Source organism: Charadrius vociferus, unplaced genomic scaffold, assembly GCF_000708025.1.
Source record: "Charadrius vociferus isolate BGI_N301 unplaced genomic scaffold, ASM70802v2 scaffold2, whole genome shotgun sequence".
Classification (NCBI taxonomy): Eukaryota; Metazoa; Chordata; class Aves; order Charadriiformes; family Charadriidae; genus Charadrius; species Charadrius vociferus.
The window spans coordinates 4,885,578-4,903,468 of record NW_009647595.1 but is presented as its reverse complement, the minus strand read 5'-3'; the positions used below and the strand labels follow the sequence as shown (position 1 = coordinate 4,903,468).

At 39.1% G+C, this 17,891-nt stretch overlaps 1 protein-coding gene across 1 annotated transcript in view; it reads right to left on the bottom strand.

The window, feature by feature from the left end:
* NSMCE2 (non-SMC element 2, MMS21 homolog (S. cerevisiae)) overlaps nucleotides 1–14,160 on the bottom strand; it is a 130,594-nt gene extending 116,434 nt beyond the window's left edge. The window contains exon 1 of the mRNA XM_009881011.1: nucleotides 14,020–14,160. Coding sequence (XP_009879313.1) covers nucleotides 14,020–14,152 — 133 coding nt within the window. The 5' untranslated portion in view covers nucleotides 14,153–14,160. The remainder of the gene's footprint in view (nucleotides 1–14,019) is intronic.
* Between the last annotated feature and the right edge of the window lie 3,731 nt (nucleotides 14,161–17,891).

Genomic DNA, 17,891 nt, shown 5'->3' with positions numbered 1-17,891 from the left:
GCATGCTTTTTTATTCTTTCTCTATTAGCAAGTGATATCTTCCTGGTGATTACAATCTTTGAGGGTCACTGCCTACTTTCCCCCATCCTTTTATATAATAGCAGCTCTAACAGACTCATGGCTGTTAATTTACTTTTCTTGACATGAAGGTCCATTAAGACACAAAAAAACCCCAAACAACAATAACAAACAAAGACATAAGCTCACCAGTCATTAACAGTGACTGCTGTGCAGTGCACAGTTTGGGAGCTAACCTAACGCGGACAGTGCCCGAAAGGGTGGCTGGGGCAGCAGTGTGAGTGACGGCAGGTTACCTGGCTGTCACTGCATGCCCTACAGGGACTGTGCTGTAGGATGCTCATGGTGAATGACAGACCCTTGTTCAACATCTAAAGAGGGGTACAGGGATTGTTCTATTTTTATTTTTTTTTTTTTTTTTAAAAAGGACTGATTCTATGCTGACAATTTTGCAGATTCGTCCCTATCTTTATATGGCACATAGTGGATAATTCAGGCAAAGGCTCTTTCTAGACCAACAAGCATGAGACTAAATCCTGCTAATTGCATTTTCCTTCAATAAGCCCTTTCAGTATTTCAAAGAAAGAGCAACACAAATTACTCAATGCCGGAAAGTGTGATTTACATCAAGACTGACTAAAGCAGCTCAACTTGAGAAGTTTAAGTAAGAGACGCTAAAGGTGATTTGCTCATGATCTACCACTATCATCCTGAAGACTTCTGAACATTTTGGGCTCTTTGATTATCAGACAGAAACAGAAAATTCAGTGCCTGAAAACTGAAACAAAGCTAAGGAAGAAAGAAAATACAAGGTTCTCTGTCAAACAAGAGTTGAACTGTTTATTCAGAGATTGGATGGATTCTGTATCACTTCAGTTGACTTTTTGCTGGGCTGTGGGTTTCACCAGTAAATTTTCTTTCCATAAGCAGTTTTAGTAGCACATTTTTGAATTGGTGTAATATGTTCTCTCTTCATATAATATTATTTATTGACCCACTAATAAACGTCAGAATATCCTCCTGTAGACAAGGCTGAAGGATCCACTCAAACTTCACCTAAATGCAAATCTTCACTTTTCATCCTGTGTATATTTTAGTAGTTCAAACCATTTCACATAACATATAATGGTTCTTGGAGATGTGATACTTCCTATTTGTTAATCCACTAAAGGTAAAGATGACATCTTTGCTAGGCTGTTTTCTGCCGCCTTTTAGTTCCCCTGCACACATGTTTTTCCTGGGTACCTATCTCCTACCTTTTCCAATCACCTACCATCATTACAAACAACTCAAATTATTTCTAGACTCTTGCAACATCATTTCCACAAGCACAGAAGACACAAGCAACAACAGAAGTGAATATTTACACAGGAGTTTGAGATATTCAGATGTTCATCCATCCTGTGTTGAAACACTCCTGACACCTCTTTTTATAGACAGGAAACTGATGCCCAGTGAACTTTAATGACTTGCCCAAGGCCACACAGTGGCAATGCCAGTTTGAAAGCACAGTTGTTCCTACCCTCAAGGCCTCAGCAAAACCTGACTTTGAGCATCTCAGTTGTTTTATCACTTTCATATAATACTGTTTCGAGTTCCTTGTTCTTCTTGAGATAAAATGGGAAAGAAAATGAGAAGGGAAGCAAAAAAAATACGAAAATTATAATAAAATATAATCTAAATCTACAGTTTGGAAAACCAACCTCTGCCTGTCCTCCAAAGAATGAAATTTTTCATAGGTCTCAGTGTCAGCAATCAGAAGGGAAACACAAGTCTTACATGTGATTCTGACTGATAAAGCAGACACTTCCATTTAAAATCTTGGAATTTAATCAGTACATATCATAGTCTTCAGCTTCACTAGAGCCTCACTGTGCTATATAACATTGGTGTAAATGAAAACATATCATAAAACCTGGATTTAAGTCAGAATGCATTTTTAATTATCTTTTTTTAACATTTTTAGCTGAAAGTATTAAAAACCTCTCATAATTAATTCTACATGCACTGACAAAAGTTATTTGAGTATTAAAAAAAAGTAAAAAACAGTCACAAGTTCTTGAATTCTTGAAGAGAAGAACAAAGAAGAAAAAGTAAAAGAAGGGAAAAAAGAAAAAAAAGGAAAAAAAAAGAGATGAGGGTTTTGTGTCTATTAGTAGGGGATCAGGACAAAGGTTTCAGAATGATCATATCTACATAAGAGCTTCTTTCATGTTTTCACCAAACATTGAGAACATGTCAGCACAATGCTTACTTTTAACCTAGATAAATCTTCCCCAAATGGAAAGAATCAAGAAAAGAAATACAATTTCTATATATCCTTAATCATTCTGAATGCTGCCAACCACAGATTTTTTTTCTACTTTTGTGGGTTCCTCCTCCCTCCCTAGTTACTTAGGCACACAATTAAATCACTGAAAGCTAAATACTGATCTACTCAAATTGATAAAAATTAAAGCCTTCAGAATGGGCTCTTCAAAGCCCACACTTTCTATATATACTGTATGCCTCCACATTTAAACAGGAGTTAGCAGTATTTTCTTATTGCCACATTTCTGTGGCAGAAATATGACGATAAGAAAATGACAGATTAATATACTACAGAGAATATTTTCATACAGTAAATTATTCAGATAAAATATTCCTCTCTGGCTTTTGTTCAAAGAGGTTGATTTATCTTTGTGCTAAAGAGCCCACACAAGACCTCTGCAGTACTTCACAGTATTTTGAAGCTGGAACAGACCATTAGGATCATCTATTCTGATCTCATGCATAGTAGAGGCCAAAGAACCTCACCCAGCAATTTCAAGCCTATAAGTTACGGCTGTAAGCTCACTCATTCTCTCAAGGTTAACATCACTAGTGTGCAGAGGGTCTGCAAAAAGGTCTATACCGCATTTAAATCTCAGTTATGATCTATTTTGAAGACTGTGCAGAATTTATGAGGTCTAGGACACAGAGAAATTTATAGTGACTACGGGTACATGAGGTAACCCACCAGGTGACTGCAAACCGCCCTAACTCATGGTGACCTTTGGGGAAGAAAATTACCCGCTTCCTTAGGAAAATACATAAGAACAAAGTAGAAATATGCACACATACATACATACGTATGTATGTACTTGAAATCAGAGACTATGTGAATACTACCTACCTGGGAAATAAAAATTGTGCAGTTTTTATCTGAGCATTCACAAGAATCGTGACAAAAACCGAGATCATCCAGCGTACAACCTTCTGTTCAGGTGCAAGCTGTCAGTACATTGCCACGAGAATGCACTAAAGACAGTTATTCAGCAAGACAGCTTGATATCAGGACTGGATTTCACTCTGAATGATACTCTGCAGTTCAACAACAGAATACCAGCTTCATGCAAGAATAATTGTATGAAATGCAATGATCTGTATTATGCAGGAAGTCAAACCAGCCGATCACACTGGTCCCAAACAGCCTTAAAAACCTACCAACTGATAATATGAATCCTCTTTCTCCACTATTAATCTTAATCCTCCATTTATATTTTAGTGTTACTGAATGCAAGAGTATGGTCACATGGCACCAACACCTCTAAATCCATTCTAGGAGCGACTTACTGTAGTGCCACAGCAGGTGAAGGAGTAACAGCCCAAGCTGCAGGAAAGCCTTTGCTGCCACCTAATGGGTTTCTCTTTCCTTCGAGAACTGCAAAAGTTGAGGAACAAAGATACTTATTTGGATGCGCTCATCTTACTGAGTACCCAAAATGAAAAAGAACAAAAGCACGCTGCTTAATATAGCTACTTTCTCCTCGCTGCACTGTGTTCTTTTTACAGTCAAAATTCCAGCTAGGAAATACCAACAACCACACACAGTTGTATATTCCCACTTTGTAAGATTACAGACTATGGTCAGGGTGGTTTTTGGATAAATATGAAAGAACACAAATCTTTCATTACAAGACATATTTTTCCAGATTTTTAAACAAGGCACATGTCCAAATTCTGATCTTTCAGACAGCTTCTTTGAAGAATAGCCTTCAGAACCAACCAGTGTATTCCAGCAGTGGGCTCATCAGTGCTGGCTATAAATGTTGTAAGCAATTTTTACACTGTAATTACTGAAGCACAAAGGTAGGACAAAAAATTAATCCAACCCCCTCTACTCAAAATTTTGGTATTGATTGAAGAGCATAATGCACAAAATGATTTTTTTTTTTTGTCGTAAGTAAAGTATTTCACAAGAACCCAACCAATCCTTTTTGTTTCAAAAAATAAAATTACCTGAAGAAGAAATACTTGAAGTGTGACACCATTCACCTACCTACTTCAAGAAAACATACATATCTTCCTCACTGTTATTTGAAAGATAAAATCCTATAAAACAATTCAGGAAGCACAACATAACAGAAGACGAGCATAAGTTAAGATAAAAAAGAATATCTTTCCTAAAAGGATGAATCTTAAACGAGGGATTTGAAGGAAGGAAAAACTAGTATTTTTGAGAAAGGGAATCTGAAACATTTTATCTCACACACCCCAAAATACAAGTTTACTTTAAACAACAGGAAAAGAACCTTCCCAAGAAAGATGCAATTTTGGTGCCTACGCTGAGTTTGTGCATGCCACCAATTAGTACCACAGACGTTGGTGTAGCAACAAAGCAGACAAGTTAACAAACAGCTTCTGGCAGATAAATGCCCGGGGTCAGAAAGAAACATCCTCTGTGAACAGCTTGGTATCATGAGGGAATTCTTGCAGCTTCACAGGAAGCATCTGGTAGAGGCTAACACAGAAGGATTACTGAACTTAATGGATCACTGGTCTCTCTTGGTTTTCTACAGTCCCTTCTCTCATAGCTAGAAAACGTTTTTGTAGAGCAAGCACCAGTGAAGAGCCATTTCTCTCCAGAATGGGCTTTGACATTCTACACTTATATTCTCCACCAAGAAAAAAAAGAAAAGAAAAATCCTGCAACCCTTACTTGGAATTTACTCTGACCTAAAGACAAAGTACATTCTGAGAGACTGAGGCATACTCTTGGGGATTTCAAATCCAGATAAGATTGTTGCCTCGTGTCCATAAAGAAGTAAGGATTGCTCAATTCTAACTATTCCTCCACTGCATATAAAACTGTTTGCTATTTGCTTCCCAAGAGCACCATCACAGATATATGGGCTCGCAAGGGAAAAACAAGGTCTGATTCCTCATGCGGGTTCCCTACAACATAGGGCACAGCTTTGTCCATTATGAGGCCACTGTGAGGTGGAGAGCAACCTAACAAAACCACAGTTCATATGCAAAGGAAGGTAGCATCTGCAAGAAAACATCTTGACAAAGCTTATCTTCTCTGGACAAGAACAGGATAGCGAGTCAAAGTTTAGTCCCACTCATTTCCTCAGTCAGCGGACCTTCACGCTAGCTCTTACTCAAGCAGGTTGCAAAGTGTCATTCTAGCCAATACGTTAACGCCTGCTCTCACCACAAGTACCTTATGTTTTGATTATTTTTATGAAGCACAATGATCTCTAACACCGTGGAATCTAACAGAGCATGAGAATTTTAGAAGCACAGGCATCGGCAGGTTAATTTCTGGATCCCAAAACAATCACATCATGGTCATTTCATCCACAAGAACTTTGCCAATGTTAAGGTTCATGTTATGTTACAGTACTGCAGGAATCCTGCATTTGCATTTTCAGTGAAAAATAAACTATTAAAAAAAAAAAACAACAAACGAACAAAGGAAACAAAATAACCAAACCATTTTATATTTAAACACAGCTAAAGAGTCCATCCTTACACTGGAGTTTGCACCATTTGAAGTAGGAGAAGTTTTAGGTCAATATCAGAGAAACTTCCATGGAAAGGTCCTCTGCCCTCAGTGGTGAACAAACATGGTCTATAAGCCTGACTGTTTGTTATGGGTTGCTGCAATGTGTTTAGAAAGCCACTGCATGTAAGAATGGTGGATATTCCATAGAAACTCATGAACCGACTGTCTATTAAAAGGCTGCTAATAATTTCATAAAACTAGGCTGACGGCCATGTCTATATTCTCTACGCTCCTTCCTATGTCAACAAGGGTCAGCAATGTTTAGAGTGATTCCTGTTTAACACCATTTTAAGAGAGCAGCAAGAGAAATCAAAGTGCTGTGGGTAATCTCCCAGACCTAAATCCACATTGAAAAAAGATGCTACATTACCAACTGCTGTTTGGCTGGTATTTAACAGGCAGCATGATGCCAGTGGATCCCAAGCAATCTGGAGAATTCTGGAGCAGTCAGTAAAGGGGAGACACTGCACACGTGAGATGCAGTACAGCACACATGAAGAAAAGTTCAGGGACAGCTCTGGGGGAAGGGGAACAGACAAATGGGATAAGCAGCCAGAAGTGAGGTGAGCTCTGCTGGCAGAGAGAGTGGGATATGCAATAGGAAACGAGCAGACAAGCAGGAAAAGCCAGAGCTGTAAAAGGTTAACTTAATCCAGGGCACATGCCAAAGAATCATACCACTAACACTCTGTAAGACCCATGGGCCTGACCTGTACATACCGGTGAGCAGAAAAATCCTTCCAAGTGTGGAGACAGAGAAGAGGAATTCTTATGCAGACCCTGACATTGCTATGGGAAGATCACTGCTATGTAATACAGATAGCAAGCAGCCACGGGTAGCAGCTGACCATAACATTTTAGGACAAGCTTTTCAAGAAAAAGCAAAGCAACTCATTTTTTTCCCCCCAAATAAGATTAGAATTCAGGTGCAGTAACTGCTTCCCAGCCAGCTATTCTAGACTCCAAGGCCTCTACACTTCACTGTGGGAACGTGATGTGTGGCTGGAAGAAAGTCCCAGACATCAAGGAAGCATCCTGCTCTCTACTAGACAACCTGTTCAGGTCATTAGACAAAAACCCTATCTGTTAATGCTTTAAAATGCTTTTCAGAAGTTTTATGCTAAGAAATTCTTATCATCTTGCCTGTACTTAGCATACTCTCCAGTCCTCCCAATTATTTCCCATTTGTACTGGACATTTCTGCCAGTCCCATGCAGCTTTGGCTCCAGCCCAGACAAAAGCAACCTCTAAACCTGCTAAAGAGCAAGCTGCTGGGCTGGAAGCCTGGAGATGACCGTGAGTTAGTCTTCTTCATTCCAATATCTACAGCTCTCTATACTTCATAGTCCCATATTCTTGAGACAGCTCTGCTGCTTTCTCCTGAGGAGTCAAATAGAACTGCCACAGCAAGTCGACAGAATTCACATCTGATAACTTTGAGCAGAGCTGGGAATGGATGCCTGTCTTGGATATGGCAGACCTGTACTGGGCCAGCACATTCGCATCATTTTCAGCACATCAGTCAACACACATAGTAGCAGGTTACACTAATTCCAAAAAAGGACAGTAAGACTTATCATAGAATGGTTTAGGTTGGAAGGGACCTTGAAGATCATCTAGTTTCAACCCCCTCTACCACGGGCAGCGACACCTCCCACTAGACCAGGTTGCTCAAAGCCCCGTCCAGCCTGGCCTTGAACACCTCCAGGGATGAGGTATCCACAACTTCCCTGGGCAACCTGTTCCAGTGTCTCACCACCTTCACAGTGAAAATTTTCTTCCTAATATCTAATGCAAATCTACTCTCTTCCAGTTTAAAACAGTTACCCCTCGTCCTATCATTACATTCCCTGATAAAGAGCCCCTCTCCAGATTTCCTGTAGACCCCCTTCAGATACTGGAAGGCTGCTACAGGGTATCCCCAGAGCCTTCTCTTCTCGAGGCTGAACAACCACAACTCCTTAAAGTATTTCTCATGGATGTTCAGCAGTGCTTTCTAACTCTATAGAACTACTTTAAGTAGCTTAGATAAAGACAGTTCAGCATCTAAGAGAAGTTAGATTAGCTGTGCAAACATCTGTTCCTCAGTGTGCAGAGGTGTCAATAAGGAGCTTAGAGTTCAATACTAGGAGCATTACAATTGAGAGACATTGCCAAGAAAGTACCGACTTAGTGAATTCATTTTTCAATCACGCTACCAAAGCTCAAACAATAGATCGAGGCTAAATTTAGGAAGATGCAGATTACAGTAGAACGTAGATGATTTTACTTGCATTAAAACTGATTTCAAACAGCATCACCTTCAAATTCATGTATCTGTTAGGACTTCGTTAGGACTTCAGTCCAGCAAAGGGTGTAAGCATGTGCTGAAGCTTTAAAATACACAGACCACTTTGAAAGTTGGCAGACAACTCAAGAATGTCAATGTATCCTTTCTTTCAGTATTTTGGTAGGTTGGGCCACAGAACATCCAAGAGAGTTTTGAGCACAGGGAGGACATACTGAAACCAACTGTGCACAGCCTGTTTTTCTGCTTACATGCTTTTTTAATGTAGTAACATTTCAGAATGTTTCTATACCACAATGGTATTCTTGAAAGAAGAGAAAAATATGACCTTTAGACAATGTCAGTATCTAAAGATAATCAGCAGAAAGACTGAGATGGACATAAAACTTAGCTCTCTTCTTAACTCATTAAATAAAATGAGCTTCTAAGTTGGCTGTTTCTCTTTAACATTCAGTTTGTTGAAACTAGTTTTAACCTCTACATACAGATCCTTAATCCCTTGCAGGATCTTTTTAAATTTTGTCTCTTTGCCAGCACATGCTCATGGCACAACACCATGAAGATACTCAGTGTTAAAAGTCTGCACATTCTCAATGGACAGGGAGGTCTTAATTGACGATTTAACTTCATGGACATCAACAAAGTTATTTGAAAAATAAAAGGTTTTCAGGATGAGATACATTAAAATTATTCTTCACCTAAATTAACAGCAGTTAACAGGAACTCTGCCTTATTTTGCTAGAGATTGTACATGTTCATAAATGAGCAATGCCTGACCTGAATAGTTAACACCGCCATTTCTTTTCATAAATCTATACAGGACTAGAACAAAACGGATGTAAATATATTAGTGGACTAAGCAATAGACTCACTGATGAAATTGAGATTTGGTTAAGTGCAATTTTGGCAATGAATCTTAGAGTAGCCTAAGCATCTCATCCTTATGGCACACTGTGAACAGTGGATTCCTTAAAGGAAAGACACCCAGGAATCACTGTGGTTAGAGAAAACTTAGGATTTATCTCCAGAGTGCAGCAGCAGTGAACAAGATGCTAGAAGGCACAAAAGAAAGGGGAAGTAGTACAAAGCTGGGAACGGGTTCTGACTGTTTATATCATTAGAAGTTTCACAGACGTTTCAGGCTGTTTTAATTCTACTGTGAAATATTTTCCTTTTGACTTCTTCATGTGAGGTCTGTTATTATTTACAGTTCCAAGTAAAAATTCTATACTTCCATATTATCTCGCACTAGGACTCCCAAAACATCCCACAGCATTAAATAAAGCTTAAATGGACAGGAATAATTTTAAATTTGCTATTGTGGACTGCAAACAGATGTCAAGAGAACTATATGAATAGAGATGAATGTGAATCTGCCTAGAAATATTGGGTATTAAATCTTCCCATTATTCATATGAAAAGGAGAGCATTGTTTTTATTAGTATTATTTTGTAGAAAGTAGTAAAATGAACTTGTTCAAGGTCATGGAGAATTAGATTAATTGGTACATTCTGTCCTACATTTCAAAATGCGGGACCATGTGATGAGAGGCCATACATCTTCAGATCTTCAAAGTAATCTGAATTGCAATTTATATTGGTGAAACCGATTCCCTCACTTTTCCAGATTTCTCTGACCACTATTTAATACAGAGCTACAATGTTTAATTATTTAATTGACCCTTTCTCCCTCATTAATTTCTCTGACAGTTGTTTATACTCCTCAGAATAGCTGTGTCCAGTGAGATTACTTTATCTTTCCAGAACAGAAAGTCAAAAGCTATAGGGGAAAATACCAAGTTAATAGGAAGTTCTGAGCACAATTAATGCATAGGAGAAGAAAGAGAAAAGCAAAGAACCCCAAATCTGAGAACTGTGTCAAAATTAAAAGGCTCTGTTGTTATTGCCAGAAAGTAATGGCCTCATGTAAGCTAACTATGAAGAGCAAAAGTGTTCATTCTTCAGAATATAATGAATAGATGTACATAGAGCTCTTAAAACAGAATAAAAAATTTACATACAGCAGCACAGTAATGCACAGCAGGCACAGTAATCAATGGTAGCATCAGTACATGCACTGGCTTGCAGCCATGCTGCCTTTACCCAGAAACAGATAAATTCCATTTAAGCAGGACCGAAGGGAGTCAGTAGGTAGATGGCAGCTTCCTAAAAGGAATTATGGTGCGGAGAGAAAGGATAGTCTCAGTTCAACAGGAGGCACTCTCCATATGAAATTACTGCTGAAATGAAAACCAGTGTTTGATTTAGTTCCGAAACTTTCAAACACTGCGTCAAAATAAAGCTGTGAAAAATCTATCGTGATATTTATTCATGAGTAAGCAATTTAATCTGATGTCCTACTCAAAAACCTCTGTCTTCCCTAATAAAGTTTTCTCGGTTGTTTCAGTCAGTTGGGAGGAAAATTTTATTTTTCTCTTTTGGATTATGATACAGTTACAAAGTTTCTATATAGCAACCATGATTCACCCAAAAGAGTTTAATTTCAGTGGTGGTGAAGTAATCCCTGTAGCCATTATTTACCTCCCAGAGAGTTGAGAGGCTTAGCCAGTGCTTGCAAAGCCTCTGAGATGCCTGAAGAAAGGTTACCATAGGTTACCAGGTTACTATAAATCATGGAATATCCTGAGCCAATTCCTTCCCACAAGTCTGGCACCTCTTCCTATCGGCAGCCCTCTGGTTTCACGATCAAACAAGTAGTTTTATTCTCTCTATATTCTATGTAACACTACCACCATCTGTTTACAAAGCTTAACTTCAAATTATTCTGAGAGGATTTTATAGCTTCCATAACCAGTGTAAGAGTTCTTTGTGCTCTGGATGGTTTAACTCGAGAAGACTTTAGGCTACTTAAGGATCATGGCCAGATCACCAGACAGGTAAAGAGGCCAGTTTCTTTTCAATGCTTTTTGTAACTTAAATGGAAGTACTGCTGACTTCTTATCTTCTTCTGCCCCCTAGTGAGCGTTGATTTCCACTCCACCTGAACAATCATGCGGCTACTTTGTAACTTACATGCATTTGAAAGTGCTGAAACACGAAACTGTTTTCTTTTTACATCCTTTAGAAGCGTTCTTTGTATTGCTCTCCGCTAAATACATCAGAAACCATAGCGCTTTTTCTAGCCATACACTGCTAACGTGCAAGAAGTGATTTTTACTGAGCAAGGAAACACCCGCAACATTGGCGTACCATAAAACCCCTTTAAACTTGGCAGAGAAAACTGAAATTAATGAATTTATATTTCTGTGCTTTACTAGACCTCTGAAGTTAGAAAAATCACAAACAGGTTCTTTCATAAATCACTGTTTAATTAAAAAAAAAAACAAACAACTATGGTGTTTGCTGCATAGAAATCTCAAATACAGCAGCAGAGCAAACCACTACTACACCTAATAAAGCAGGAAAAGTGATCCAGTTAGATCCATCAGGAACGTTTATAGGGAGTCCCTCCATGATGCTGCAATTAACAGTAGCCAGTCCAGCAAACACTAGTGTGTACTATCGAATAAATACGCTTACCAGTAAATGTTTTTGTAAATGTATTTGTGGAGAATAGCAATTAAGAGAGTAAACAGATATCACTTAACTGCACTAACTTTGCCTGCCTTTTCAGTTATTATCATCAGATGTAAATGTAACTTCTCTCAGGTACTTGCTATGAAAATTTTTGGAACTATTCCCAAAAAACGGCGTTGTCCAAAGTGAAAGTCCAAAGGAACAAAATACCTTCACAGAAATAGCGCGTGTAAAATAAAATAACAGTCACAACAGAATTCTTTGCTTCTACAAAGCCTGGCAATGAAACCTGTCAGAAGCTGGACAGTTAAATTTTGTAAAGGAAATTAAAACAAATTTCAAATGGGACAGGAACAAGAACTCAGAAACATATTATCTAACAGTGGCTCAAAATTTATATTTTGCCTCAGAACACAAAGACAAAGTAGGATAGATGAGTAACAATTCTAGAAATAGAAATCACCACATATGAGTTGCAGGTAAGAGCTGAACAGTCAAGTATGGCATATCAGATGATGCTAATTTTAAAACACCGAAGGTATTTGTTTACCAAACTATGTCATGCCACAGAAACCCTATATCTTTCCTGATGGCATTCTGTAAAGAACATAAGAACTTGAAGTCCAAATGGAGTAGTCAGGGGGGTGAAAATGAAACATTATAAAAGTGAGGAGCTTCACTCATTTGTTTGTTCCATGTACACATGTACCTATAGCTGCAAGGAAAAGTGCGGGAGTGAAGAAGACAACTATTGTAGTAAAAAGCTAACAACCATAACGCCAGAACAAAGAGGTAGAAACTACAAATACAAGTCTGGAATATCTTTTCTGTAGGGCAATGGGATCGACTACGTTAAAAGGTCGAGCTTGACAGTTCTTTAACTATGACCCTACAGGAAAGTTGCCCCTGCTAAAATGAGTGTAATGGTCTAGGAGCTGTTTTCCAGTCACATGATATAACTTAACTGTAACAACGACCATTGCTATTTCATCAAGAGTAATCTCCTCCTCTCAGGATAGATTGCTAAATATGGTCCTTTTGGCTACTGAATGAAATGGACAAAATAATTTCAAGGTTGTAATTAAAGATTAATGTATCAGAAACAGGTAAGCGAAGAAGAGAACATTTTGTAGGAGTACAACAGACAGGCTTCCAGCTGCAGACCCACTCAGTGAAGCTTAAGTTGACTTTCACCCCTCCAAATAGGAATGCAACAGAGGCTCCTACTGAAAGGCAAAATTAATCAAAATTTTTAACTTTTGTACAAATAACTAATTTCTGTGGATCATTCCGCAGCCTTGGGACTGAAAGAATTCAGTACATTCAGTGTATTTCCACGTATTTCTTATGGCAAAGTAGGAGAGATGGTGACTACACAAGCAGAGAGGAAACAGAACTGGTTATACCAGTTTTACCTCAAAGGGAATCCCCAGTTGACTGTTCAGACAAGCTTTCATTTCCTCTACCCTGCTAGAAATGGCATGTCAATTGTTTCCTACAGAAGGATGGATAAAAAGGTCAAAGAAGAGAAAACTATCACACTAGACAAAGAGAAAAGCATTCATCTTGATTCTATATAAGCCTTGGCTTAGTTGAGTGCAAGATTTATAATGAACAGCAAAACTTTTGTTCCAGAGGATTCTCATTATCCACTCTCCACTCATAATTAAAACTATGAGGGTTTTGGAGCTTTAAAGTTTTTATTTTTTCCTAGTGAAAAACATTATCACAGACTTAAGATAGAGAAAAGAGATGCCTAATGCTTCTCTTTGAAAAGTAGCTTTGCAGTGCACCTGTTATCGTGAAATCGCAATGACGGGACTGTTTGAAGCGCTACAGATTTAAGGTACCCCACTTTGCAAACGTCCACATTGAAGCACCCTAAAAGGGCCTGATTTTCAGCTAAGAAAGAGACAGCATTTACAAACCTGTATCCCCTAACAGGTGTCTCAAGCTTTGAACTCAAAATCACTAGCATTATTTAATATATCTTGCCCTAAACATCAAATAAAACACACACAAAGAAGCAGTATTAGAATGAAAAGTCATTTTATTCACCCACTTAGAGGCCTTTTCCATCTCGTTCAGCAACATTAAAGTTTTTACAAAGCTGGAGGGTAACAACCACTGGAACACAATTTGTCTTGGGTGTTACGAAGCTGGGACACTGTTTGCCTGGTATTTACATTTTCACTGAATTTATCATTTATGACAATGAAGTGATTGGAATGAAAAAAGCCTGGTCTAGCCAGAAGAGCTACGGTTCCTATAATGAAGATAGATACTGGAAGTAACGAAGTCAAAATACATAGGCCTAGGACTCAGCTGTCAGATTCTGGATGTAATACAAGAGAGAATATACTTACTGAAACTTTCCACGAGGTCAAGGGCAACGTGAGTAGCAATATCCATTCCAGTATTTATGTAAGACTGGCAGTTCTTCAAAGATGAAAGAGAGGAATCCACACAGTTGAATGAGATTCTTGCGCTGCCTGGCATCTTGAAATCGTTACTCTGGAAATAACAGATACAACATTTTGAATGCAATTTTCACCCAATGAATTTGGGAGAGAAAACAGAAGAACAGATAGCTAACCATAAAGCTGTGTCAATAGAACCACTGAAAGATCAGAGAGCAGGGATGAAATCTTAGCTCCCAAGATCCCAGTAATTTCAGTGGAACTGCAATTCACCAGAGGTTTTAAATTCACCTCCTATTCCCTATTAAGGAAAACTACACCACAAAAAGCAACTTGCAGCTTTCATCTGCTCATTCCTATTGCTGACCCACAATCATTCAAACTCAATGATTAAGTCTGCTTGAAAATTACTGTTCTATTTCAGGCCCAAAGAAGCCCACATGCCCAAAAACTTGTCTGTGTTTTCTAGGCATATTATCCACTAGGTTAGAAAGAAATAGGACTTCCCGCATCCAATTCAACCTTACCAACCACAAGCCTGTTTCAACAGGAGAAAAAATAATCTCACAAAGGGCCACTCTTCTAAGAATGTACTTAACAGTAAAACATCTAGCAGCTTTTTTAAATAAAAGCCCACTTTATGAATGCTGCCTGCTTCCCTCAGAGATGCTACAAACTTTTCGTACCAATGTTCCATTAGCACAGAATAGTGTTGCACAGGAATCATGTTTAGCTTCTTTACCACTGTGTTGCTTTCCAATACAGACCCACAACCTACAGCCTTGTGGAAATTAACTGCTTCTCCTCTGTCATCAATACAACCTTCAAGTGGGTTTGCTTGCGCTGTGCCTATCCACACTGTTCACATCAGTTGGTTTCTTCTGGATATGGACCTGTTGGAGTGGGTCCAGAGGAGGGCCATGAAGATGATGAGAGGAATGGAGCACCGCTCCTACGAAGGCAGGCTGAGAGAGCTGGGGTTGTTCAGCCTGGAGAAGGCTCTGGGGAGACCTTATAGAAGCCTTCCAGTATCTGAAGGGGGCCTACAGGAAAGCTGGAGAGGGACTCTATCAGGGAACGTAACGATAGGATGAGGGGTAACTGTTTTAAACTGGAAGAGAGTAGATTTGCATTTGATATTAGGAAGAAATTCTTTACTCTGAGGGTGGTGAGACACTGGAACAGGTTGCCCAGGGAAGCTGTGGATACCTCATACCTGGAGGTGTTCAAGGCCAGGATGGATGGGGCTTTGAGCAACCTGGTCTAGTTGAAGGTGTCCCTGCCCATGGCAGGAGCATTGGAACTAGATGATCTTCAAGGTCCCTTCCAACTCTAACCATTCTATGATTCTCAAAAATTCCAACTTCTGCTCTTCCTTCTTTGTGCTTTGCCATAACTTGCTCAGATAACACATAGCTATTATAAGAAACATTGCAGAATTTTATACTTCAAGTTGCAGGAGATAAGAAAAATTCTGCTCATCTTTAGACACACAGTTGTTCACAAAAACAGAAGTCTTGGATAGGCAGAAATACTGCATTAGTCCATGTAAAGAACAACTGGTATGTTCAAGGACTATACTGACATCATACTGGGGAAGAGACACCAAGCAAATTTGGGATATACCAGAAGTTATATCTGAATTCTACACAAAATACCAAGGGGATGAGTTGTTTTATCAACAATAGCCTTTTACAGGCTATAATCCAACAGAAATCTGGCAAATATCTAAACAGAAAGGACAAAGCTTTGCTCAAGTTTTGCATACCTAAGGCTGTATCTCCTATTACTTTCCCTCGTATTTGAGAACTAAATCTTGCTCTCACCATACCCTGAATAACATTGCCACATTCCTTATTAATATCATGTAGACTATGAGACTTGAATACCTGCTGTCATTCTCTCTTCTAGCCTAATGTTTTCTTTCATATCTTTTTCTTTTTTCCATTTAAAAAATGTGCTTGGCCACTCAAGACTATCTTTTATGACACCATTTTTAGGTCATATGCTTCCAACAACATTTTAACAGTTCAAGTTTACCACTTGAAATTCTGAGTTACAAACAAATTGCTTTTCTCTCTATGCCCTTCAAAAGATGCATCTTGTCACAGAGGAGACAGCAGCCTTCTACAACAGCTTATTAAGTCAGCTCATGCTCTCCCCACCAAAAGACGGCAATTGTTACCTTTAGAGATCTTTAGATGCTGTGAAACTAACAACGGAAGACAAGGAAAAAGTTCCTTGCAGAACTCCTTGAAAGTAAAGGAAAAGGATTCTCTTAAAAGATTTAATAACAAATGCTTTCAGTTGTTACATTATTTGACCTTTTTTTAAAAACACCTCTTTGCCATCTTAGCAAGACTGTTTGTATAGAACCTTTGTGATCCAAATATACACTATTAAATAGTCACATAAAATCACATTGACAGGCTGACAGAGTTGGGGTTGTTCTGCCTCGAGAAAAGAAGGCTTCTGGGGACACCTTATAGCAGCCTTCCAGTACCTAAAGCGGGCCTACAGGAAAGCTGGGGAGGGACTTTTTCCTAGGGCATGTTGTGATAAGAGGAGGGGGGATGGCTTCAAACTGGAAGAGGGTAGATTTAGGTTAGATATTAGGAAGAAATTTTTTGCTCTGAGGGTGGTAAGGCACTGTAACAGGTTGTTCTGAGAGGTTATGGAAGCTCCATCCCTGGAGATGTTCAAGGCCAGGCTGGATGGGGCTTTGAGCAACCTGGTCTAGTGGGAGGTGTCCCTGCCCATGGCAGGGGGGTTGGAACTAGATGATCTTCAAGGTCCGTTCCAACCTAAACCATTCTATGAATGGTACGTCACCAGCTTTAATTTTCTGGGCCCATTTAGTGAGAACCTAATTCCCTTCTTGAACTTGGTAAATCTCACTCACTGAGAAAGCCTGTTGTTCTTTTGGAAATTTCACAGATACACACTATGAAAGGCAGGAATCTGAAAAAAAAAAAAAAATGACAGCGAAAAGTTAAAAAGGCTTCTTCATTCTCTTGACATTTGTGGAAACACCGAGCAAACAACATAGGAACAGAAGTTATCATTTACAATATTAAATCACACCATTGCATTGGTAGTTTCATTTAAATTTGTCTTTTGGAAAGCGATTTCAGTACTCTTGGACAAATTTTCCCTTTTATTTAATAAAAGCTTATTTTTCTTAGAAACCGTTTATGATCCTAAGCAAAGATTTCACTCTTGAATTTTGAATTCAGCTTGCAGCCGTCCATCCTGCCTTCAGAGGAAAAGCCACGTTCCTCACTAGAACTGGTTTCACAGCAGTGTTTTTAAGGCACTCTTTTTTTTTTTGCCAGGAAGGTCTTCAATGGGTGCATCAATGAAGCACTTAAAATTTGCAACTCCCACCCCTCAGCCCCCTTCACTTCTGGAAAATACAACCAGCAAAAGCAGAGTGGAAAAAGAGACCAAGGGAGACTACCAAGGCAGGTTTGTTTTGTTTTTTTTTCTCTCAACAACAAGTGATCAAATGATCCAGACAGGATTACCAAGCAGCAAACATAAGCTACAGTTTCTATTCTGCCACTTATTTTAAGGATTTGAGCAAACGACCTCATTTCTCTATGCTTCAACACCCCAAACTATGAAGCAGAGATAAGAAAAAGAAGAGTTACTTCTGCAACACAAGACCTGTAGGTGACAAGTGCTCGTTGACTACCGGGATCGGTGCCTACCCCCCTACATACGCTCGGTGACCACCCACCATGGGGAGACACCGCTTCCCTGCCACAGAGGTCGGGAGAGGAGCCCACCCAGCGGGCACCTCCCCTCTCCCCGGC